At 38.9% G+C, this 26,868-nt stretch overlaps 2 protein-coding genes across 2 annotated transcripts in view; one reads left to right on the top strand and one right to left on the bottom strand.

The window, feature by feature from the left end:
• LOC145503211 (uncharacterized) overlaps positions 1 to 26,868 on the bottom strand; it is a 285,864-nt gene that overhangs the window by 183,994 nt on the left and 75,002 nt on the right. The window lies entirely within an intron of this gene.
• Positions 12,547 to 13,260, top strand: LOC145460416 (uncharacterized). Its single transcript, XM_081445204.1, has 2 exons — positions 12,547 to 12,872; positions 13,173 to 13,260. The coding sequence occupies exons 1-2, from the start codon at positions 12,564 to 12,566 to the stop codon at positions 13,200 to 13,202; spliced, it is 339 nt and encodes a 112-aa protein (XP_081301330.1). The 5' UTR covers positions 12,547 to 12,563; the 3' UTR covers positions 13,203 to 13,260.

Genomic DNA, 26,868 nt, shown 5'->3' with positions numbered 1-26,868 from the left:
TCCAATTCCTAATGCCAAAGACTCTTGATAAATGCATCAGGAATAAAATCGTTGTTTTAGACGTGGTTATATTATGTTTGTCTTGAACTTGCGACGAAAGAATTCAATCGTGAATATTTTGATTAATTGATGAATAATTTAGATGTAACTTTTATACGACAGCTTCCAAATTTCGGATTCGAGACATATGTGACCTCAACTCATAAATGTAGGAGGTTATGTTTGTCATGAGCTTGTGACGGAAGCCATATAATTCAACTGTGAATTTTTTGATCATTTAACGGATTTTACGAGTAAATTTTATACGGCAGGTTCCAAATTTTGAATTCGAGATTCACGTTAAAACTTTAAGCAGTGTTTGTACGTTATCATATTCGTTATGTACGCGCAGCGGAAGAATTCAATCGTGAATATTTTGACTATTTCAGTAACGAACATTTTGCTTGTCACTTATTCGACAGACTCTATATTTGGGATTGAGGCCGAATCTTTGGTCGCCTAGGGACATTTGTGACGTTAAAACGTAAAGTAATATTTGTACGTGTTTATGCGACTGAAGAATTAATTCGTGAATATTACTTATACAGGTTAAGATGTATCTATAAAGAAAAGCACTTACGCCCGTTAAAATAATGAAATTGATATATGTACGTGGTTAATTTCAAAGATGTTAAGTTAAACTGAGATTATATTTTGATAATGAAATGTGCTGAACTGCTGTACCAATAGATGAAGTTTCTTTTTTGTGAAAACAGTTTTTATATTAGGATAAATTGTGAAGTTTGGGCAATTCAGTTCAAAAGTGTTTTAGCCTTCATCGATTTTAAATTCTAGTGAACTGAGTAGAATTATAGAATTAAATTTATAAAGATAACAGATAACGATGCATATTTAGCGTCAGTTTATGTGCATGTACCTCAGTTGTTGGTTCTGGAAATAGATATGATATTTTTTCGCAGATAATTATGGAAGTATAATTAAGACAATTTTGTTCCTTGTTATTTCTCAGATAGTGTTCCAAATAAAGCAAACGAAAAATGATGTCTTGTGATAATTTCTGAAACTCAGATCAAATTGGCGCTATTTGTAAAATTTTTGATTGCAGTTTTTGGTTGAAGTCAGTAGCTTGCCTTGTAACTCACTTGTCAGGCTTACCACCCAGTTATAATACAATAATGGCCTCACCCAGTAGTGTGCATACATACGAGGCCCTGGCTACTTGTCAGGTCTGTGTCTCGATGCCCTTCCTTCTAGGCCACCTCTTCGGAAGCAGAAGAACCAAAAAGCTTTGATATGTCTTCTATATATGTAATTGTCATATTTTCCGATTGCAACACACCGGGAACTTTCTGGATTTGCAACGCTAACTTTTTTTTTAACTTTGTTTAACCTGATGAAGGTGTGAGTATTTTTCTGTTCTAGCGTTTCAAGGAACAGCTTATTTTCCGTGTATTTTCCTTGCGCAGCAATTTAATCACATTGGCAATTCCTTCCGTTAAAGAGTTTTATAGTTCACCCGTCCTGGAAGATCACAGTGACCGACGAAAGAAAAATAAACAGTTTCCGATACCAAACGCATGTGTGACACTTCGCGGTCTGATTATTGACAGCAAAGACTGAAGTACAGGAAGGATAAGCACCTATAATGCGAACTTTCCAAACATCGTACTTCTTTCTGCCAGTTATTAAGGATGCGCGTATTAGAAGCGTTACATAAACGATGTTTGGAAAGTTCGCATGATGGGTGAGTCAGGTTGAATTGATATTTCTCCGTCAGCCATGTACTCTCCACCGTGTGTACACAAGTACATTCCTTCGGGCTGAATAATTTAGTCTGTCGGCTTACATAGACAAAATGTTTCCTCAGTGCTCGATTGCTCGAAATTTCATGAATCCTGCTTTGTAGTTGTTCAAATCACTGGTTATGATTTGATTACTGACAAAAAGGTTGAAACATCCTTACTGGCCCCGGGTTTGTCACTCTTTCTTGAAAAGTTCAACCGTAACTGGGGTCCTTTTCCCGTACTATCAGGAAAGTGCTCGCTGCTCGCAAGAACATTTGATCACTGCCGCGTGTTTGCAAAAATACACGCGTGCTCGCGTGCTCGTGAATTATCGTAGGGACGATTCGATACCCCTAATCGTGTCTCTCTTGGACGATCACATGATTGGATAGGCGTATGTTATGACTGGCCTACCTAGGGTACTAGAGTGTTCCGTCTTCACAAAAATTAGTTCTTGTGTTTTGTCATCATAAGTCAAAACAGTCGACAACATGACAAAAGTCCTTATGGCATTTTTCTAACACGAAGTTAGAAAAATGCAAGGCAAGGAGCCAGAAGCGCGCTTAAGTCATCAAAAACGGGGTATAGTCACATTTTGTGCTGTGACAGTGCCAGACACAAGTCATCTTGTCAATCCGAGCTGTTATATTAGCTTACGTTGTTTTTTGAAACTCTGGGTTTTACAACGCAGCAAGCGAAAAAAAGAAACAATTAAACATTTAACTCAATTTATTCGGATTCAGCATATAAAAGGAAAGTCATAATACATGGTTTGTGTTTTGCGGTATTCATGGATCTGTCATGATGTTGAGATGATCTCGTTGCAGTCGACGTGTCATTGGGATAGTAGATTTTTAAAGGGTAAACATTGATACAGCTCAGTTGAATTCACAAAAAAACACAAAAATTAAGTCTACCTCCATGAACTTCCCGAAGCAAAAGGGATTATCATAATGTCATGCTTCATTGACGTTAGTTTGAATGATCTAGCTAAAACGCGTATCGACGGTTAGCTTGGAAATATCAGAAATCTTTGTGAAAGGTTTGAAACGCATGTCAAAAACTTAAACTTCCGGCCTTCCTTGCGTAATCACGTGATCAAAGACGGAAGTACGCCGAAGATAACAATTCCAGTGCACCCTTTGGCGAGTTGCCAGTTCAGTAGTTTCGCCTCTAATGAAACCTGTGCGATTTAGACATCAAACAGTAAGTAGATCCCGTTTATACAGCATAGCTGCCTTTGAGAAGGGGCAATGAAAGCGACAATGGTTATTAACTTGCAGCCTTTTGGAAAGCAAACTTATTATTGAATGCTATAAATACCTGCTTAGACAAGTGCTGGGCAAAGTTGATGGAACAGTTTCTGAGGATAAATGTCATGAATTTGTTTTTTGTTCTCAACAATGATAGCTAATGATTAAAGGTGGATTTCCACTGGACTGAACTCGATGCCACTCTGATCCGTGAGGTGAGCTTGTAAATTGCAACCGAGCGGTATTAGCCGGTCTGTCCGGTTATGTTCATAAAGATGACTGCGAAATCGAAGTTCTTACTCAGTTGAAATTTTACATGTAAATTAAATTGCGATAGTTGTATTTTTCAAACGGCCAAGAAGTAGACAAAACATATTTACTTCAAGATGAATTTTACCTCAGAGGAATGATCAAAGTGTAAATTACAAACTGTGTGAATATGAAATCCAGGCAAGCTCCCTTCTTTGTGTACTGGCCTGTTGAAAATGTGCAATTTTGCATAAATTCAGCAGGGCCATCTTGGTTGATTGAGCGGTATTTCGAACTTTCCTAGATTTCACAAAAAGGTGAAGTCACCTGAACTTTGAAAGTATATTTCTGAAAATACTTCACCAAAAGGGTCTCTTTGACGCAATAAAAGAAAATCCGAATTTTCCGACCTGTCGTCGGATTCTCCATATTTGCAGTCAGTGGCTCTTAAGGTAAAACCAATACTTGAAGTATACAGAAAACCAGTACTTGAAAATACGGAAAACCAATATTTGAGGTAAGTCCATACAATTATTTGTCCTATTGGACTTATTCTCGTAATAACTTTGAGATCCAAAACAAAACTAAGAAAGAAAGGGACGACGAAAGAAATTTAAGCCGGTTTTCTTTTTTTTCAAAAGCTTAAGGGTTGAATTAAACTGCAAATTTGAAGAAGTTGTTGTCTGCCACCTGGGAAAATGAATTGTCGTCACTATAAACTGGACCAAAATTCTCCGACATTGCAATTTACCTAAGTGTTAACATAGCACGAAATTGCAACTTTACTGTTCCATAAAGCTGCCGTAAAGCTGCCATAAAGCTCGTATTTACGGAACTTTACGGATTTTTACGAAATCGTAAAGTTGAACTTTAAGCGTTTTTACGGGCTTCTGTAAAGACGCATAAGGGGATACATTTACGGAACTTTATCGCATCGTAAAGTTGCGTGAAGCTGTTCTCCACTATGTCCGTAAAGTTTTTTTAAAGCACTATAAAGGCATCCTTTCATGCGGCTTTATGGACACATTGCGTAAAGCTGTACTTTACTATGCCCGTAATGCCCTTTTAAAGCGCTGTAAAGGCATCCTTCCATATGGCTTTATGGACATCAAAGCCACGTAAATGGACTGCCCAATATCGTCCGAATTTTGTTCTGTTTAGCACTGCACTAAGCTCAAGCACTTTTTTTGAAATGAAGTACTCATGTAACTTCAGTTAAAGTAATATAGCAATCAGGTAATAGCTGGAACATTTCTTTTTCAACTCGTATCTTCTCCAGTGAAAAAATTAAACGCAAGCCACAAGTTACAGTAATGTAATCATTTATTGTAAAATGTAATAAAACAGACTCAATAAGATACATGTAGTTTCTTGGCACTGCAAACGCCAAGTACAGTTTACGAATATACAATCATCAATGTATAAGTTTAAAATGGAACAGCAACTCATTGCATCTAACTTCGGAAAAATGGTTTAATTGTAAAAGTACTCATAATTCAGATTTTTATGTGCCAAGAGATGTTAGTCTCTTTGCATGGTTAACTTACCGTTGCGAATTTGGCTTTGTCGATGTGATAATTATGGTGATAATAAATTTATTACCACAGGATGCCAAGACGTGGTGAAATAAAACTATCAACAACGCAATTATTAAACGCCTAAAATGTAGATTAGATTCACTGTTTTGAAAACAAGTGTTCAAGAAGCCAAAACAAAAGATCGCGCGAGTACTACGTTCATTTAGTTTAAAGCACGTTTTGTTTAAAGTTATCTTTCCTTTGCTAAGATTGACGTGACCCCAAAGAAATATGACCATTGTTATTAAAATACAATTTGTCTGCCGTCGGCACTTCCTTTGCATAATCTGGGCTGTTTGTGTAACCTATTCATAGTTTAGAAATACTTTCTAGTTCCCCAGCTCATAGATCTGCTATAAATTAAAATAAAAGAGAGAGGAAAGATTGAGGGAAGACTAGCATAGAAATGTTATTAGCAAGACTCCCTTCAGCAAAATGGAATAAACAAATGAATCTCTCATCAAGATCGGAAGTGATATGCAGTGATAATTTTCACACTGGATTGAATTACCTACGGTGGGAAAGAAGAACGAAATCGAATCTTTTGTCGCGTGGTAGCGTGATTTTGCGAATTTCAGATAGCGATCTGTTTCTGGGTTGCGCAACTGCATTGAGATATTCTTCGGTAGGAAGGGAGAAACACAAGAATCCTTTACAAGGGATAAATCTAGCAAAAACCTGCTCACTTTTCAAATTTGAAGCAAACTTCCACCTCGTTGCGAATTTGAATTATATATGAGACCAAACAAACAGAATACTGCGTGTCATTAAGGTCAAAGGATAAATGTGTTAAGAAACAAAAAAATAAATAAATAAATAAACTTTTCAATTAGACTACGAGTAGTCCTTCTTTGATTGGTCCGTTGAGGGAGCCGTAAATAGACCGCTAGAAAATAAGTGATATCAGTTTCCTTTCTCAGCGCCAAAGGAAGTAAGTAGACAAATATATTGGAATAAAAACGTTCTCTGGTTAAAAATATATTAAAAACATAAGCTTTCGGCTATCAGTCTATAGCCTTTAACGAATGAAAAATGTGGCGCGCAAGCGAAAATATATACGAATGGGGTACGAAAAATTGAGAATAAAAACAAGCGCCAAAAAAGCTAGAAGATAAAAATGTAAATGAGGCCTGATTACAATAAAATCGAGTATTGCCTAGGCAACGGTTTCGAGTTGTTTTCCGCGTCGACGGTTTTTGCTGTGTGCGAAGATTACGACTGGTTACTTCTATTTTTAGACAAATATAGGTGTTACAGTGGGTCAGCAGCATAAGAAATGATTCGACACTGAGCAGGGTCATTTATTGATAAATGGTATTTACACAGCTTGTCTTATTTCATTTGCAATAGTGACTCGTCTTTTGGAAGTCACTGGGTTGTGGTTTACGTAAAGCTTCAGCAGTTGGCGTTTGACTCAGTCAACGTTGAACACGATACCACTCTAAGGTAGGTTTAGAAAATCCAACGGAGCGGTATTAACCGTTCCTTTAAATATTTCTCTCTAGCACGATAAGATCTTCAGTGAACCTATTTGATCGTTAAGAACAGTGAAAAAAATTGATTAGTACTGTTTGGAAAATATTGAAAATTCAAATAGCTTTAAATTTGCCGAGCAATACCATACACAAGGCTGCCATCAGAGTGTTCAGAAAATTAAATACATTAGTTCAACGTACAGTGGCAATTGCTTTCTCGATTGTTTTAAAACATGTTAAACAATATGTTTTCAAGGTTTGTGGGCTTTGCTAAAACTTTTCGACGACCAGTTTATCGCGTATAGTAATTTCGAGCTCGACAGATAATTGTAAATAGAAAAATCACTGTTTATTACAAGGGATTACTTTAAGTTTCCGCAAATATTTGTCCGTTTGTATACCTGTTCATTTAGAGTTGTTTAATAATCAGTCTGCGGGCTGGCTGATCTTGAAGTCACACATTCGAGCGGCAGAGCGAAGCGAGTCGGCGACTGCTCCCCAAACGTGAGGTTGCTTTCAGGCTAAATAATCACGAAAGGCGGTTGGACAAATTCTAAAATACACGGTAAACTTTGCGAGAGGAGTCTAATACCGAGGATTTTAATTCTGCATGGTAAAGGTATTCCTTATCAGGTTGCTCCAATTTGGATCGTAAAAGTGTGGTTTTAAATAGATCAAAAAATGGTTGACCCATAGTTGATTGATCGCGCGAGTTCACTCAGAGAGAACAATTAAACTGAACACGGTGACGTCACTAATGTCGTACATCGCGATACCGTGCTTTATCTGTGACTGAAAAAAATGCCCAGAGGCAGCTGCCTAATTAAGCTCGTAGCATGTTTTCTTAAGATGCTTGTTGTTTAATTTTGGACCACTGTCAAGTGGTAAAAGATTGATGGATGACCTTGAAAAGGTTAATGGGTTGACACTGACTTGCGCCAGTTATCGTCAGTTTAAAATTGACTCTTTGCGTTTCAATTTAATTTGCTTACACAGCCACTATATCTATTTGAAAATAGCGCGTACAATATCCACCTTTCCTACATGAAGTCGCGCATCTTGGCATTTGTTATCTGTCACCTTCTGCTTTGGGTCATCTTTCCCTAACTAACTAACCAACTACTATTTTGAACTTAACCATTGTTAAAATGCTCCTGATTACAGTTCTATTATTACGAGCAAGACTCCCTTCGGCAAAACGGAGGAGACATAACTGAATCCCACGTCAAAAGATTAAAGTGATCGGACTGATTCCATTTGAATTGGAAAAATTCTAAAATACATGGTAAACTTTTCGAGAGGTTTTGTTTTATAGAGGATTTTAATTCTGCATAGTGAAGGTATTCCTTATCACCTTTTTGGATCGTAACAAATCAAATATTAGACCATGAATGCTTGGATTACACGTAGATAGAACACAATTAAAGTAAACACAGTATTGATGGCTTTGGAAAAACCGAATTGCGGGAAGTAAAGGTTATCACTCACAGGGCATTGCTTTTATCTTTGCGGGAAAAAAAAAAAAAAAAAAAAATGCCCTGAAGCAACTGCATGTGTAATTACGTTCATAGCCTTCATAGCAGATTTCAGTAAAAATGCTTTCTGTTTTGATGGATGATTTTAGAAAGGTGTTAATCGTTTAGCACTAACTTGTGGCTTATCATCAGTAAAGCCCGTGTTTAATTTGAGTTTGTTTACACGACAACTAATCATTTTGAAATAGTGCGCGTACAATATCATACCCGTTAGCCGACTGGTAAGATATCTAAGATCTGCGACGTCTGTAGATGAAAAGAGGCCAAACAATCATTTCTCGGTGCTTAATTATCCATGTCATCCAAGGCAGATGACATGGATAATGATAATATTAAAAAAACTCAGTGACAGTAGACAAATTGACTCCATATTGAATCGGTGAACTGCCACTCGAAAAGGTATTGCGTACAAGATACAGCTTTCATTATCTGGAGCCTTGTTAGATCAGCGAAAAGTTTGTTGAGAGCTTGCATGGATTTTCAACCAACCGGACGACATTGGCAATATGTAAGGTAAGTCTGGCAGTCAACCGTTTATTCCGTATTTTTATAGCAGTTGGCTCAAGAGATCCTTTTAAAGTCAATGACGTATTCCACGACTAATCAGCCAGTTTTCTTGCTCCGAAGCCATTGCAAAACAGCACTTATAGATGATCAGCAGTGTCATGATTTACTTAGCACTGGAGACGAGCAAAATTTTCTTTAGGATCGTGTTATTGGCTTCCTTAACTGAATAACTGAATGTTTCAAATCTGAGAATGCAGCACGCGAGAAGTCAGGAATAGAAATGTTTGTTCAGTTTGCGTCATTGGAATCACGTGAGTGGATTGCGCATGATTTTATGCAAATGATGTTTTAGCCTGGGTACGTGTGGGTGCTTGTAACTGTAAAAGTTGGTAGCGTCAAGGGGCAAAAAACATCGATACAACCACTTCTTAATCGTTTCGTAAAAAGACATGACGTGCATCCACACAGGGGCGTTTACGGTCATGGCTTGTCAAGCACATTGCCTCAAAAGATCACTGGCGACCGTGATAACTTTCTGCTCATGAATCGAAGCTGTTGTCTGAATTATAAAATAATAACTTACCAACTTGCTTCTGTTTAGTGTGCTAGTTTAGTGTGCTTGTCTCCGGATCGAGCGGTCCGAGTTCGAGCCCTGGCAGGGGACACTATTTTCAACTTGTTTTCTTGAGCAAGACACTTTACTCTGATAGTGCCTCTCTCCACCCAGGAGTACCGGCGAATTGTTGGGGAAACCTAAAAAGTTGCGGAGCATCCCGTCCAGGGGGAGTAGAAATACTCCAAGCCGCTTCATGCCACAGAAACCGGGATAAGCTCCGGCAGCTATGAGCCAGTGGCTCAAAGGCTTCACTTTTGCTTCTGTTGTCAGTTTGCGGAAGATTAGTCGATTAGCATCGTGTAATTTTAATTATTGAATGAGAGAATGAGATAGAGGTTCATCCATCAATATCCTGTGTTAGCACGTTCGTTATTTCAGTGCCAGTCATTAATATTCTTGGTATCTTGTTGACGGGGGAGAAGACTTGAATGTTATTCAAAAGCTCCATGCTCGCTCGTCGTGACAGTTTGGCGTTAAGCACATTTACCCTCGGACGAAAAAGGGGAACCGGAAGTCTGGATGGCAACACTTTCTTTTTATTTCTCTGGTGGACGTTTTGATTTCACAACTGTTTCTCCACGTCATGGTCATTGCCAGACCTAACGCAGTTTTCAGGGCGGGAAATCATCTTTTGATTTGCGACAATATTTTTTGTTATACTTCGTACCAGCTGGGGCGTATTGTGCCAACATTCGGATAAAACGTCCGTCAATTTAATTGAGTTATTTTCTGACGTGCTGAGAAACCAAAGATGTCAAACTTTTAATGAGTACTACGAAAATTTGAATGGGAGTTCCAAAACAATTTTGGAGGACAGACAAGATACTGACTCGCTTAGGCTTAGGGATGTCGGAGGTCAAAATGAAACATCTGTCCTTCTTCAATTTGAGTGACTGATTATGACCGGAGCGGTATTTAACGCGTCAACACGTTATCGCCCATTTATAGCTCATAAGTACCACTAAAACCTTTGTTCAAGAAGGTATAAACCTTGCCTACCCGGCGACACTATCGAACCGACCCCCGAAACAAAGCGGCAATAATAAATGACTATGTTACGTTGAAACTGTCGGAAACTTTTGTTAAAGGCGACTCAACAACGCGAATGTATTGCGGCAAACATTTAACAAAAGGAGGAGCAAGTCTAAACAAATAAACTGACCGATCATGCGGTAAATGTTGTGATTACTGCACTTGACGTAATTAATCGGCTTGATTTCCCGAAATAGATGTAACCCGCGCCATCTGATATTGGCTATCAAAGCATCAAGGTGTAATCGGCAAAATGATAACAAAGTAACGTGAACATTTGTATCACTTTGAGGTTAGCCAAACAAAAGTGTACTCTAAAAACCATTGTCGCTCTTTACCACCTTAGCTTGTTCTGCGGAAAACCAATACTCGAGGTAAGTCTTAAAGTCTAATAGAAAGTACTTAACTTCTTGTTTGAGAACTATAACTAAAACAAAATTGAGAAATTCAGAGGAAGGAACGACGAAAGGAATCGAAGCTGGAAAAAAAAAAAAAAAAAAAGAGAACTTGGATACCAAAAACAGACTCTTGTCTGTGGCCTGCTGCAAGAAAAGTGCAATTACACTGCAATTTGATCGGGAAAAGAAATTGTCCCACCCCTAATAAATCAATGTTTTCCTACACGTAATTTTCGGACAATTTAATGTAAGTGCTGTTTGGACAAGAGTCACAAGTTCTGCAAATATACATGGCGAACCGACCGTAGTGCCGAGCTTAGCGACTTTGGTTCTGTCGTGCTTTTAGAGGCCAGATGTAAATTCCAAGTCGCTGTTCGACAACAGAACCCGCCGGCACCTCAGAGAGTGGTGGAAGTAAACTCTACCTTATCTGAGCTAGCTAGTTCGATTCTGAAATTTCAGAGCATATTGAGCATACAGAATATGTATACACTGCACATCTTACCCATGGAGTTCAATATGCGCAAAACTGTCGAGGTTTTATATTAGCATGATATGAAGCCAAGAATCCGTCTCGATGCCTATACTTTATACATAATCTGACATAGTTGATACCGTTGATACCGTTATTTCCCTTTGGTACAGATACTGCAGATACACGACTGAAACTCGTTCTCGCAAAATTATAGAAGCGGCTGGAAAGTTTAGTTTGATGGAAGCGAAAAAACAAACAAACAAAAAACAATCCAAGTGGTGGATATTCCAAAAAAAAAATCAAAAGTGTTGCAAAGAATGATATACTCCCTAAAATTTAACCAGCTTTTTTTTCCTGACTGAACGCCAAGCTGATCTCAGCGCGGAATGCCGGCAGTGAAATAGTACATGATACGGGAGCTACTTTTCTGGCTTCTCTGACGAAGCAAACCACTGTGATGGAAGTTCATGCACGTGCTGCCGACTTGCATGTTTTACTTTGAGTCTTTGAGTATTTGAGTCTAAATATAACAATTGTTTAAATGCAATTTCCTCACATCAGTCATGAAAAAATTAAACTTCCTGGGCTGGCTTTCTTTTCAGCCTATCTAGAATAAACATAATCCACTCGCAGACCTTCTCTATGTAAAAAAAAAAAAAAAAAAAAAAAAACACGGCTGGGGACAAACTAGCGAAAAGTGTTATTAATAAGATTCCCTCCGGCAAAATGGAGGAGAAATAGAAAATCTCTTGTAAAAATGCCAAAGTGATTGGACTGATTTGTTTCTGTGTTTAGATAAATAAAAAATGTAGTTTTCACATATGCAGCATCGAGGCCCCGTCTACACTACGCCAGAAAAATTGGTAAACGGCGTTTTCACTCTGAAAACGTATGAAAGGTTTTCCGTCCGCAATACGCCGGAGGAATTTGACAACACGACAATCAGCGGTCATTTTGGATTTGTGTTTGAGGAAACCTCGGACAGGGAAATCACGTGATTATAGTGACGCAATCGTCTTTGAAAAGCTAATGATAGTTTCAGTCCACTGAAACGCAAAGACAGCGTTTTCAAATTCCTCCAGTTTGATGAGTGTTTTCGAAATGCTCCGTTTTCGTGACGGATTAGTGTGGACGGTAGGCCTAACCGTAGAGATGAAGTGCGTTCTCAAATTTCTCCGGTGCAGTGTGAACGGGGCCTAAGACACACTTGCTTTAATTTGCTGCCTTAGCAAATGTGACATGCCCCCTATATCCTGCCTCCCCCCTTTGTAATCCAAACTTTTTGAGATAACACCCCAACCCGCTCGAAAAATAAGCATCATTTAAATTATCGAGTTCAACGAATAATATCAAGTAAAATAGAAACGTGGCAAGGATAGATTTCACGCCAATGAGCTTGTGGCTTGATTATGTCACATGCAAAAACATGTGTTAAAGTTATGAAGAAGTTCATGTTAGTTTTATCTTCCTTTCAGCATTGTACTGTCGGAAGGTACCTTTTGTTAAGATAGAGAGGTTAGAAGATGATCATATTGATTATAGCGTCCATGGACCCTGATGTTATAGAAAGGATCATGACAATCATACTAGCCATGGAGAATAACGTTGGTGATAACTATGATGTGCACAATGGTGAGGGCGATGGCGACGATAGACTGGACAATGGTCATTGTGAAGATGACGATGGCGATGACGATGAGGAAGAGGAAGAAGATGATGAGGATGAGGAGGAGGAGGAGGAGGAGGAGGAGGAAGAGGTTAAGAATGAAGAAGAGGAAGAGGATGGTGATAACAATAATGTCTATCATAATGCCTATGATGATACCAGTGACGTCCACGACCACGAAGATGACGATGATGATCACAACGACGAAGGAGGCAACGGAAACGATGAGAACAGATATCAGGATGAGCCAAACGAGGACGAAGGGTACCACCCTGAGGCCGAACAGGAAGACGGAGAAGTCCTTTGTAAGTAATAGTTTCAAGTCAAGATAAGCGAACGTTTTTGCATTCAGCACGTTGCTGTAATTATTGCAAGCGGAATTAACCTACACTCTATTGACCCTGAGCATTATGTCAAACTGGTCATAACCAGCCGGGTGATATTATAAAATTAGAATATTCTTATTTTATTTCATTTTATTAAAAAAAAAAAAAAAAAAAGTAGCACGTAGTTACCGCGTTCTGCGTGGAGATGAACATGTTTGTCAGCTAACGCCTGAATTCTTTGCTATAGTAATTCATGATGATGTTTTTATCTTTGAACAGTATTGGTGGATGGAATCCCCGACACCATAAAATGAGCTTAATGCTGCCGAGTAACAGAGTCATTTGAAGACTGTCCCCGATAAGCTCAATCGCCAGTGGAGACGTTTATTTATATATAATATAAAAACCAATGAAATGCCAGGTGAACTTTGGCGCGAAAACATGATTACTTCACACGTGAAAATAACATGTTTTCCTCACATGTGAAAAGATCACCGTTGCTATGCTTACACAATGGCACCTTTCGAAGCAAAAGCGAAACCGTTTGGGATTTTATTGGTGTTTATATAATAAATAGAACATTACATGGCCACTTGGAGCTTCGAAATTTCTCGAAGAGAAATTTCATATCTCCGAGCAGCCATGTACATGTAATATCCTCTTTTTATCTGATTAGCCGAATGCGAACCGATAACCAGCAAACTTCAATACGGTTAGAAATCGTCAGTTTCAAAATTTGTTAACTTATAAGGGGTGAGGGGTGTATGTGGGGGGAGGGGGGAGGCAAATCACTCATAAATTTTCCCTAGTAATAACACCCTCAACACACTCAGTTTTGGATCTGACGATTAACGGCAGACATTTAGCTCCTTTAGAAGAAAAGACAGTGATCAGCAAGGATAGATTTCACGCCAATGAGCTTGTGGCTTGATTATGTCACATGCAAAAACATGTGTTAAAGTTATGAAGAAGTTCATGTTAGTGTATGTGGGGGGAGGGGGGAGGCAAATCACTCATAAATTTTCCCTAGTAATGACACCCTCAACACACTCAGTTTTGGATCTGACGATTAACGGCAGACATTTAGCTGCTTTAGAAGAAAAGACAGTGATCAGGTTTTTCAATGATCTTACCAGGAGACTTAGGATAGCGCTGGCTGACTATTCGGTTAAATGTCTTCGCCTATAGCAAGTAAACATTCAGCTTTTACACTCACCGAGGTGTCAGCCTATCAGAGTGCCGGCTTTTCTGAAGAAATTTGTCTCGAAAGAAGCGACTTCGGAGGCCGTCATTTTGAAAGTGTCTTGGCAGCCTGGCCATGTTTATCTAACGTCATTCCGTCCGACTCGAAATTAACGGGAAGGAGAAAAACCTGCAACTGACTTTGCATTCTTCACAAGGTCAGCAACATGTGCTTTTTTTTCCAAGTGATTATCCACTTCACCATCTTCAATGCTATCATTTCGGCATTTAGGGCATGTTCGGCTTAAAATAATGTGGCTCAAGAGCAGCCATAACCCAGAGTGGAAGTTTAAACGATTGTCGGAAGCCATTTGAACCAAATCTCTTGGACGGAATGACGTCACAAAAACGCAGCATGGCTGCTGAGTACTGTTCAAAATGGCGGCAGTGAGGTCGAAGTTTTGGTCTTCTTTGGAAACGAATTTCATAAGGAAAACCTGCAGTCAAGAGGCTGAAACTTCAGGGAGTGGCTTAACTTAGTGCAAGGTTTTTATTAGCGTTGGCAAAAAATTTACGTTTTTTGGAGTGACCTTCTCCTTTAAGAGCAGCATAAAGAAGAAGAGCTTTGTTTTCGAAATATTTTAAGTTGCTGGTTCAAAAATCTACGACTGAATATTTGATTATTTAACGTACTTAAAGATGATTTCCAGTCCCTACTGGGCAGTCTCAGCACCCTAATGCTTATAAACATTATAAGTTTTCACTCGATGGAATGCGAATCGATGTTATTCGTTACGGACCACATACCTTATCTTTGAGGCCTTTCAAAATCTTTTTCCAGCTTCATTGATTTTTACAGCGAAGTTGTTTCATCAAGTAATATGAGAAAGGAAGCATAAAGCTTCGACCGTTTGGCATCCATAATGGCGGTTGTTTTGAAACTGTGAATTTACTTTATCTTAGTTGCGAAATGTTCACATTTCGTGATGTCTTACACGACACAAAACAAAAAACGAAAACAAACTCTCGAGAGTGCGCATTACGGACTGGAAATCATCTTTAACATGTAATTTATTCGACAGGCTCCCTATTTGGGATTTAAGAAATCGTTTTGTTTTTTTTTCGTCAAAGAAAATGTACGACGTTAAAGTAAATTTTTTTTTTTTAAAGTAATATTTTTGTGTTGTTAAGCGACTGAAATTAACATTAAGATGTTGAACATTTCTATAAGATAGGATGTATCTATTGAGGAGGGCATTTGCACCGTTAGAATTGAATAAATATATGTACGCGGGTAATTTAAAAGATGTAAATGATATAGTAAGGTTAGTATACTTTTAGCTTTCAAGATATTGAAAATGAAATGAGTCATACATGGCTTATAAGTTGTTATTTAAAAAAGGAAATCTGAGAACAGTTTATATATCGAGATGAATTGTTAAGTTTGAAATTCAGTTGCACAGCACATGTACAGTGTTTTAGCCTTCACCCGTTTTATGTTTTAGAGAAGCAGAATATTTCTCAGTTTATAAAGATATACAGACAATATAGTTATAGTGATATTTTGGTCAGTTTGTTTGTGCATACCTTGGACAGTCTGGGAACAGATACGGATTTTTCCACAGAAAAATTATAGAAAAATGTTAAAGACTAGTTTTTTCCAAATTATTTTTATATCAATGTTCCAAATAAAATAAACGAAAGATGATTTCATCTGGCAGTTGCTCCTAATCGTATCAAATCGGCGCTATTTTATAACTAGTTGTGGATTTCAGCTTCTTTTCGGGGACACGAAAAGGAAACCTCATTAGCGGAGGGAGGAGGAGGTCTGGTTATCCTCATCCCGTTAATGTTTGGCCTAACTGAATATGCATATCACCAGAACCTTGTTAATCTAATTACAAATACTATCAATTTTCCTACTCGATATCCCGGGATATCTATTCTAAATATCCTATATCCCATTTATTTTTTCCGTCAAATATCCTGGCCCGGTTAATTTTTCACCTTAATATCCCGTGTCCCGAGAACTCCCGATGGGACCTCGAAAATGTCCTTAAAGTACTGGTATGCGAATGTCCCCGTAAGTGTGCAAAACAAAGGTGAACCCAAACAATCCAAGTCTGCTCAGGTAATGTAAGCTCGATGCATCGTTTCATTCATTAAGACAGTTCTCGCCGGGAATTTTTGCAGATAGAGCAAAGGAAAAAAAAAAAAAAAAAATGGTCCTCAGGTGGGTGTGTTATAATAGGCCATTTCCGAATTCCCTTTTCCCTCTGCGTCAAAACGAGTCCAATTGCGAAAACCATTCATATGAAAATGAGTTCTGCCTATAGGTTTATTATCATGCAACTCAAAGTCATTTTCATAACAATGGTTTTGCACTGGGACTCGTTTTGCAACAGAGGCACAAGGCAACTCGTAAACATTTGCGAATACAACGGACTTGGTGATCTGAACACCGTAGATTGCGATCTTTTTAGTCGTGGATACGCGAAGGGTAGAGACGACTTTGTTAGTGGTTAATATGCAAATTTGTCACTCACTCAGATGTAAAAACATGATATGTCATCGACCAATAGCGATTAGTCACAACATGGCAATTTGTCACTCACTTAGATGTAAACAAAACGACATGTTATAGCAACTTTTTAAGGTAGTACAGGTGCGGTGTGAGATATAGTTACTAGCACCTACACTCAATTGAAAACCGCTCTATGACGCACCACCAATTTGCCGTTTTTGTTTTAATCAGCATCATCCAGAGCATTTCCAAGTTATTAAAAAGAAGAACAAACTCACTACCGCAATACTACATAAAGCTTTACAGTACGACAAGGTTCTAAACATAATTTTAATGTTTTTAGCCTGCGAGCATGCTCTCGTGCGTTCCGGCAGGAGCAAGGTCGATCGATGAGCAAAGTCGTGTGCTCATGAATAAATTATTCATTTCCTTAAAAGTACAGTCATCGAATGCAGCTAATGAAACGGTGGTGTCCTACAGAACAAAAGAACGCGACTGTCCGGAAATACCGAGGAAAACGTATCTGTCAATCAATCATTTCCCAGCTTGTCTCGATGTTAAATTCGGACTTGTTCTCAGTTCTACCCGTTGGGATCGGCAACTAGAAATTAAGGATCAAATCTCTTCGCTATAGGAAAACGACCGACTTAAACAAAGTCTGCTGTAAAAGGGAACTGGTCTCCTGACTGACAACTGTCAGCTGAACTTTTCCGTACTTTTCCCTGTCTCAGCCATGCCAGCGGAAAATTTCACAACGGACATTCCTTCCATCCTAGCATGCAATTCGAGATCATTGGACTCTTCATACATAAACTAAATGACCTCGAAAATTGAGACATTTTTCATTCAGTTGACGGCGCGATTCATCAGTCGCCCGGCTTCAGGTTACCTGGTTTTAAATATAGTTTGAACAGTTCCACTGCCAGTGATAATAATATGATGTTCGGAAAGTCTCAAGCTATTAGTTTATTTCTAGGATTCGCCGTTGCATTTATGGCACCGTCAGTGAATATATACATTGATATTTCACTAATTGACATGTATCATTCTTATTTATTTAGGGACTACTTTCGCACTTGTGCGCTTAATCATTGTTTCGTTCTGAGCTGAATATTTCACACCTGTTTTCCTTTCGGCTTTAATCGTAAACTTTAATATTTTACTTAATTCCTATATCATTTGTTCAAGTAGAGGTTTTTAAGTACATTTTTTGCCGTTATAATCAAATGGAAAACAACTCGGCCACTTGGAGGATCACGTGATCGGGTGCATACCGTGTTAATTAAATTTTATGCACAACTTGTTTAGTCCCAGCTATTTATGAAAGAAGGAACCAAGAAAATTTCAGCGGGAGGCGCTTGACTCCGGAGCGAGCGGTTCGGGCTCGAGCCCTGGCCGTGGACATTGTGTTGCGTTCTTGGGTAAGACACTTTACTCTCACGATGCCTCTCTCCACCCAGGTGTATAAATGGGTACCGGTGAATTTAATGCTGGGGGTAACCCTGCGATGGACTAGCACCCCATCTAGGGGGGAGTAGAAATACTCCTAGGCACTTCATGCTACAGAAACCGGGATAAGCTCCGGTCTGATGAGCCACTTGGCTTGTATGTTGGGGGGGGGGGGGGAGAGGAGTACGGGAGGCGGTACGGGAGGCAGGAGAGGAAAGGGCGGGAAGCGGGAGTTCTAAGAGGGCGGGAAGCGGGAGAGAAATGCGAAACGCTAACTTTTTTAATTCAACAACGCGTTAGAGTACTTTCAAAAATAAGAACCCAAAATATATTTGACTAGCATTTAACGTCTTCTCAGTTACTTCTGAGATTTCATTTTTTGTCATCATTTGTTGATTACCTCCTTCAACCTATTGCTTAAGTTCAGGAATCATACCTTAAAGATACAACAGATTTTTTAAACTTTATAGAGAAAACGAAGGTCGCAAAGGACACAATGCTAGTGTCAATGGACGTTACTAACATCCCACAGGAGGAAAGAATCACCATTGTATGTAAAACACACGAAACATTCTACCTAAACAAACCTCCCATACCTACACTCTACCACAGAGATATGCTTAGGCTTATCTTAAAAGAAAACTCTTCATTTTAACAGCAAAAATTATCTTCAAACACACGGTACCGCAATGGGTACAAAAATGGCAGTCTCTTTTGCCAACATTTTCATGGCCGCGGTAGAAACAGAAATCATTAACCGCAGCCACTTAAAGCCGCTCACTTGGAAAAGATCTGTCGATGATGTCTTTTCTCTATAGAAGGTAAACGGAGAGGAAATAAACACGTTTATAGAGCTAGCAAATAGCTACCATCCGACCATAAATTCACGGCCGAAATTTCAGATACAGAAATAACTTTCCTGTAAACATGCATCTATAAGGGCGAAGGATTTAAGAAGGAATCCATTCTCGACGTGCGCACGCACTTCAAACCGACAGAAACTTTCCAATACACACACTTCACCCTCTGCCACCCTCCAGGCGTCAGGAAGGCTTTATCAAAGGCGAAGCCTTAAGACTTCTGAGAACCAACTCTTCAAAAGCTACATTTGAAGAAAACATTACACAATTCAAACGCAGATTACGCGACAGAGGTTATCCAGATAACCTTTTAGAAAACACTCTCTCAGAAATTAAATTGAGCGAAAGAATGTCGGCTCTACAAAATAAACAAAAAACACGCAAAAGAATTTTGCCGTTTGTTACAGAATATCGCCCATCTGTGCCTAATCTTAAAAAACATTCTTTTGAGTAAATGGCATTTAATACAAAATCAGCCTCTGCTAAGGGAGATCTATAAAGACCCTCACCTGCTTCCTTACAGAAAAGGAAGATCTTTGAAAAACGTACTCGTTAGAGCAAAGCTTTGAAGGTCAAAGTTTTCCTATCTTGACCAATAGGAGTCGTGTTTGGCCTGTCATTCATTTTTATCGTCAAATCCTACTTTCATGATTTAATTGTCTGATCCCAATAAACACCGGACTGGTTACTGGAAAATAATACGTATACTTTATCAGAACACGAGTCAATTTAGAATTAACTTTTGAGACCGTCGTCACTGAAAACGAACTTCAGAAACAAATCTGAAGAGCCGATGAAAATGGACTGAAATGGTGAAACTCAAAGAAGATAAACAAGTAGGTCAAAACTTCATTGAATTGAAACATATGGCAGTGGTAATCTTGTTAAATCATTTAAAAAACAAAATGCAAAAAGACTAGGATGTGTTTTGACTCTGCCAATTTCCAGGGGACGGGAGCAGCACAAAAAAGGGCGGGAGGCGGGAGATAAAGGTACGGGAAGCGGGAGAGCAGGGTACGGGGGGCGGGAGGTTCTGAACCCCCTCCCCCCCCCCTTTGTATGTAGACTTTACCTACCTACCTTGTTTAGCCCCATGCCAGCTGTTTATAAAAGAAGGAACAAAGACAATTTAAGAGTGCCTGCCCGTAAAAATCAGACAAATTCTTAATTTCGCGGCAAGGGTCGAAAATTCGATTTCGCTCATATTTTTATGGTAGATAGGCTAGGGCATGACAAAAACTACTGGATAGTTTTTTTGGCAAAATATCCTTTTATTTCAAAGAAATATGCAAATTACCAAATTCCGTTAAAATCGTCATTTGACGCACCATTTTATTAAACAAGTTTGAGAGCCTCGCATGCAAAACCACATCATTCTTCCGTCTTTAAAACACTCAAATATTTTTGTGCAATGCTTAAATGTGTACTGTGCTGATTTTAGGGAATGTTGCGTTGTCCTTTTGGGTGCACAATAATTAAATTTCGAAGACATGTATTTCATTCACTTAAAAGTACTTCGTGAATATAATTAATTTTCACCATGTGCGAAACCTTCAAATGAACCAAGCTTCTGGTGGTTGAATTGCAGAAGGATGGTCTACAGATTTCTGTAAAAATTTCTTTGGGCAAATGATTATGAGCGACGCGAGAGCTTTTCAAAGTACGTCAAAAATGCAAATACTTGACCATCCGTCGTCAAATTTCAATTTACGGGTTAGACGTATATTTTAGCATGCGCCACATGACTTGACCTATGTTAAGTTGAAATAGACACAGAGCTGATAATTTCGAAATGTTCTAACCTCATTTGCTGTAAAAGGCAGGTCCAAAGCCAATTTGATGTGTTTCTCTCACCATTCGTCGCACATAAAGCAGAAGTTTGCTTTTGTTTACATAACGTCCGATGTACATCGCCAACTGTCAACTTATTTAACGGTCGAATACCATGAATCTGTGACCCTCTTTCGACACATATGATCACCACTACATCGAAGTCAAAAACGGCTAAGTCATTCGTAGATAGTTGCTTGCTTTGCACTACACCAAAATATTACGTTTGATCATCATGGTTTGATGGCTTGAATCCTTGCTTGCAGCGGTTCCTTGTTCGTCACGCAATTCTGTCATCCCATTTTAGGGGGTAGGGGTGGGACAATTTCTATCCCAATACATAAGGCTCCGTAAGGTTTGGAATCACTGGGAGCACACAATCGTGTTGAGTAGGAAGAGATTAAATTAAGAAATGAAAAGAATGAATAATTTACCATTGCCCCTGTTGTTATCTTTTACTCAACCATCGCTACCTACATACCCTGCGTAATACTGTAACGCTAAACTCATACCTAGGTCTTTTCGCGCTATGCAATTATTTTTGGTTTACATGTAATACAGTGGGCTACCCTCGGAGAAATGGGTGGCGACCGCTTAATGGGGCTAGCCGCTTAAACAGAGGTTGGTGTACCTTGAATATTTAATTTTTCAATATCGAGCTATAAATTTCTTAGAGAACATGGAGTCAATTCAATACAATCATGATAGACGTGTGTTTGAATTATCACTCGTCATGCACCTTCAATTTCAGACTCTTATCTGCCATCGCCCTTTCCAAAACAAAGTTGTTAAATTTTGGGTGGCCGCTTAATAGGGGTAAAGACAATAATGAAACCCTTATCGGAATGACCATATGATGGCCGCGGAGGTAACCGGTCAATAGGTGTTTTATTTACAATATTTTACTGAGGATAATTTTGGACTGTATTGACAACAGTCCTCTATTTTCTGTTACATACCAATGCCTCGTCACTAAGCAAACAAAATACGCCAAACAAAATGGCATGGCCAGGGCTATTTACTCACGTAATTACTAATTAAATTTAGTCTCTTTTTCTCACGAATTAGATACGTTGTGATTTCAGCTAGTTCTTGCTTCATTAATCTATAATTTTTTTTTTATGCGATTTTCTTAAAATTCTAGTGAGTACAGGTACTAGCTTTATCAGCTGTTGTCTGAAACATCAGAACGTACAACAAACGTGATTTGGACCCAGGCCACGTTCACAATAGAATATGATTATATAAATATACACATATATTATTATATATATGAAAAAACAGATGAACAATGATTAAATTGTTTCACTTATCCTGAGAGTACTCTATACAAAATAGATCAAAATGTGCAGCATATGCCGTGACAGTATTGCGTGACGAACAATAACGGCTGTGAGATTGTGCTGCGCCGACACGCTTATCAGCAATGGTCAGCAATCGATCAAACGCAATATTTTGGCGCAGCGCAAAGCAAGCAACTATCAACAAATGACTCAGCCGTTTTAGACTTAGATGCAGTGATGGTCATATGCGCAGAAAGATGGTCACAGATTCATAGTATTCGACCAATAATAGGTTGACAGTAGGCGATGTACATCGGACGTTAACCTTGTGTAAACAAAAGCAAACATCTGCTTCATGTGCGACGAATGGTGAGAGATCGACTAGAAACACGTCAAATCGGCTTTGGACCTGCCTTTTACAGCAAATGAGGCTAGAACATTTCGAAATTATCAGCTCTGTGTCTATTTCAGCTTAACATAGGTCAAGTCATGTGGCGCATGCTAAAATATACGTCTAACCCGTAAATTGAAATTTGACGACGGATGGTCAAATATTTGCATTTTTGACGTACTTTGAAAAGCTCTCGCGTCGCTCGCAATCAGTTGCCCAAAGAAATTTTTACAGAAATCTGTAGACCATCCTTCTGCGATTTAACCACAAGAAGCTTGGTTCGTTTGAAGGTTTCGCACATGGTGAAAATTAATTATATTCACGAAGTACTTTTAAGTGAATGAAATACATGTCTTCGAAATTTAATTATTGTGCACCCAAAAGGACAACGCAACATTCCCTAAAATCAGCACAGTACACATTTAAACATTGCACAAAAATATTTGAGTGTTTTAAAGACGGAAGAATGATGTGGTTTTGCATGCGAGGCTCTCAAACTTGTTTAATAAAATGGTGCGTCAAATGACGATTTTAACGGAATTTGGTAATTTGCATATTTCTTTGAAATAAAAGGATATTTTGCCAAAAAAACTATCCAGTAGTTTTTGTCATGCCCTAGCCTATCTACCATAAAAATATGAGCGAAATCGAATTTTCGACCCTTGCCGAGTTATTTTCCATTTTTATTGACAGGGACTCTTAAGTTGCTAGAAGTCATGAATGAACCTTTAATTAGCGATGAATTCTTCCCATGGGATCGTAATCGATAAAATTGACGTCGAGACGAGATCACCTGGCCTTTTTTTTCTAGCATGTTTTCTTTCTTTCTTTCACTATACTAATAAAAAGAGGGACTACTTGTAGTTTAAAGAATCCGTGTACCTTAGTGCCAAACGATTTTCAATTACGTGGGAAAAAGAAACTCAAATTTTACATGTACATGTCTTGGCAGATCGCTTCAGTTTACTCAAATAGACACTGGTTTCGACTTGTGGAGTTCAAGCTCAAGGTCAAAATCAAAGTTTGCGCAATCCGGTCTCTGCTTATTTGCAGTGTCTGAATAACTGAGCTATTTTTCGGCCAGCATGCACATAACCAAGCCTGCCATTACTTTCCCTGTCGATTTCGATAACAGACAAGGGCTTTGCGCGTTACTTTAAGTCCCCGGACCTAGGAAATATTTTCCAAGCTCTTGGAAATCAAGTCCAAGTAGGTCAAAATCAAAGTTTTGCGCAGCCCGGTCTCTGCTTTTTTTCCAGTGTCTGAGTGAGCCATGATATTTCGGCCAGCATGCACATAATCAAGCCTGCGATTACTTCTCCCCTGTCGATTTTGACAAAAGACAGTGCCTTTGCGACCTACCTTTAGGTAACTGGAACTCGGAATCATGCTCCAAGCTCTTGGAAATCAAGCCGAGTCTAAGTAAGTCAAAATCAAAGTTTGCGCAGCCCGATCTCTGCTTCTCTACAGTGTCTAAGTAAGCTATACTTCGGCCAGTATGCACATAACCAAGCTTGCGACTATTTTTCCCCTGTCGATTTCGATGACGGAAAATGTTTTTGCGAGTTAGTTTCAAGTCCCTGGAACTCGGAAATATGGTCCAAGCTTGTGGAAATCAGATGTAAATAGGTCAAAATCAAAGTTTGTGCAGCCCGGTCGACCACTGCAAATGGATTTCTTTACGTCATTTAAAGATTTGCTGTCTGACGGTCTGTTTGTAAATAAATTTTAAATATGCACACCTATAGTAATCGTTTTCGTATTGCGCAGATTTGAATCGTAGCAATGTTTTTAGGCCGAGAATCAGATTGTAGATTACAATTGCTTTGATTAACATGATGACAGACTTTTCTTTATAGCTTGGACCACCCAGCCAGTTACAACTTTGAAAGAACTTGACATAATATGGATATAGCGTATCTTTCCCTCAAGCCCGCCGCATTCCATTCTTAACTATCCGAGCCTCATCTCTCGAATATAGTATGACAGTTTTAATTGTTGATTTATTTACTTTTGGTATTTTCTACCAGTGGAGTAATTTTTTGTACACGCAAGCAAAACTGAAGGTAATCACTCACAGGGAAATACATAATATATCTCCCCACGCTATTAACCCCATCGCCACTACCCACGGGCATTTTGTACTCTCCCCAGTTTCGCTCGCATCAAGAGACCAAGATGGTGGCCCATGAACCTTTCTATAGGGAGCGCTATTGGTGAATGTGTTTATAGCACAGTCTGAACTGTGAACGAAATACGATGTTTGAAAAGTTCGCATTGTGAGTGAGTCAGGTTAAATTGATATTTCTCTGTCAGCCATGTACTCATCTATACCGTTTAAGGGTCCACCGTTGTGCGCTTGAATTATTCCTTCGGGCTGAATAATTTAGTCTGTCGGCTTACAAACACAAACGTTTCCTCGGTAGTAATTCCCATATCTTGCTTTGAAATTGTCTTGAGTACGTACGTTTCATATCCTTCGGCGTAATGTAGGCAAAGAATCTGCATAATTATTTTTGACTGAAACAATGATAGGGTATCGAATGGTCACATTTAATTCAAAAGTGCTCGCAAAAATCAGATGAGAGCTCGCCTGCTCGAGCTCCCAAAATTTTTGCACCTGCTCGCATGTTCGCATTCTCGTTTAATTAAGTGTGATCGATTGCTCGAAATTCCATGAATCCTGCTTTGACTTGTTCAAATCAGTTATTACTTGATTGAAGGCAAAAAGGTTGAAACATCCTTATCTCTGAGCTTGTCAGTTTTTCTTCAACATTTCAACCAGTAACCGTTTGGACGCGTTGTATGTATTATATTTTAAAACTTTGATCACTCGCGAAAATACACGCTCTGCTTGCATGCTCGCAAATTATCGCAAAGACAATTCGATACTCCTAATCGGGTCTCTCATGGACAATCACATGATTTGGTCAGCGTATGCCATCATGAGGACTGGTTTACGTAGAGTACTAGACAAAAATTAGTTCTTGTTTTTTTGTTGTTTGTCTAAAACGGAGGGAGGGGGAAGGGGCAGTCGCATTTTGTACGGTGACCTGCTGGACACAAGTCATCTTGTCAATCCCAGTCATCCCAGGTTTCGATGGTTTGAAACACTGGGTTTAAAACGCAATAAGCGGAAAGAATAAACAAATTGAACATTCAAAACGATTTCTGAGATTCAGCCTAAAGAAGAGAAGTCATTATAAATGGTTTGTGTTTCCCGGTATTCACTGATCTGTTATTGAGATAGCTTGAGATGAACTCGTCGTAGACCGGACGTTGTACTGGAATACTAGAATTTATAATGATAAACATTGATACAGCTCGGAAGAATTTACAGTGAAGGGTCAACGGGTTATAATTATCACATACGGCTTAAAAACCCCAGTTCTTATTTCCCCCACCCACACACCCAAACAAATGGGATTATTTTAATTAATGTCTCTTCGAATCGACCTTGCGGTATTCGTTTTCATGTTTCTCCTTTTTGGATCGTAACAACGTGGTTATAAATCAAATGTTAGATCATGAAAGCTTTGATTACACGTAGAGAGAGGAATTGATGGCTTTGACAAACCGTAAGCAAAGTTATTCACGCGTGCGGTGAAAAAAAAATTGCCCTGGGGCAACTGTCTAATTATGCTCATAGCATGTTTTCTTAAGATCCTTGCTGTTTAATTTAGAGCCACCATCAAGTGCTAAAAGATCGAGGAATGATCTTCGAAAGGTGTTAATCGTTTTACACTAACTTGTGGTTTATCATCAGTTTAGCTAATAACTCTTTGCGTTTAATTTGAGTTTGTTGACACGATAACTGATCATTTTGAAGTAGGGCGCGTGTACAATATTACAACTGCGCTGGCCGGTTGCCAAGATATATCGACGTCTGTGGGTGAGGCCAAACAATCATCCTTGAGTGCTTAATTAGCCATGTCACCCAATGCGATTGATGTACCCATGATAAGGCACTCACTGACAGTAGGCAAATTGACTCCATGCCAAATTGAATCCTTGAACTGCCACTCGATAGGTATTGCTTAGAATATACAGCTTTCATTATCGAGAAGACACTTAAGATTAGCGCAAAGCTTATATTCATTTTCAACCAGCCACAGCCTTCGTTTGACAATATTCCAAGGTAAGCCTGGCAGTCAACGGCTTTTTGTTTAGGAAGTTGCTAAAGAAACCCTTAAATAATCAATGACTTATGCTACGAGTAATTCAGACAGTTTGGGGGGACAGACAGAAGCCATTTTGAAACAGCACTTCCACTTTACAGGATCGGTATTATGATTCAGGTAGCATTGAGAAGTGCAAAATGTTCTCTAAGACCTTTAGGTCCGTACTATTGGCGAGAGAGTCGAACGCTAGAGAAATGTTCGTTTTTGTCATTCGAACCACACAAGTGGAATGGTCGTGTTTTTATTCTAATTATGTAGGCGTAGGCGCTTAAATT

This window comes from Orbicella franksi, chromosome 11, assembly GCF_964199315.1.
Source record: "Orbicella franksi chromosome 11, jaOrbFran1.1, whole genome shotgun sequence".
Taxonomy (NCBI): domain Eukaryota; kingdom Metazoa; phylum Cnidaria; class Anthozoa; order Scleractinia; family Merulinidae; genus Orbicella; species Orbicella franksi.
This window is presented reverse-complemented; position numbering and strand designations above follow the sequence as displayed.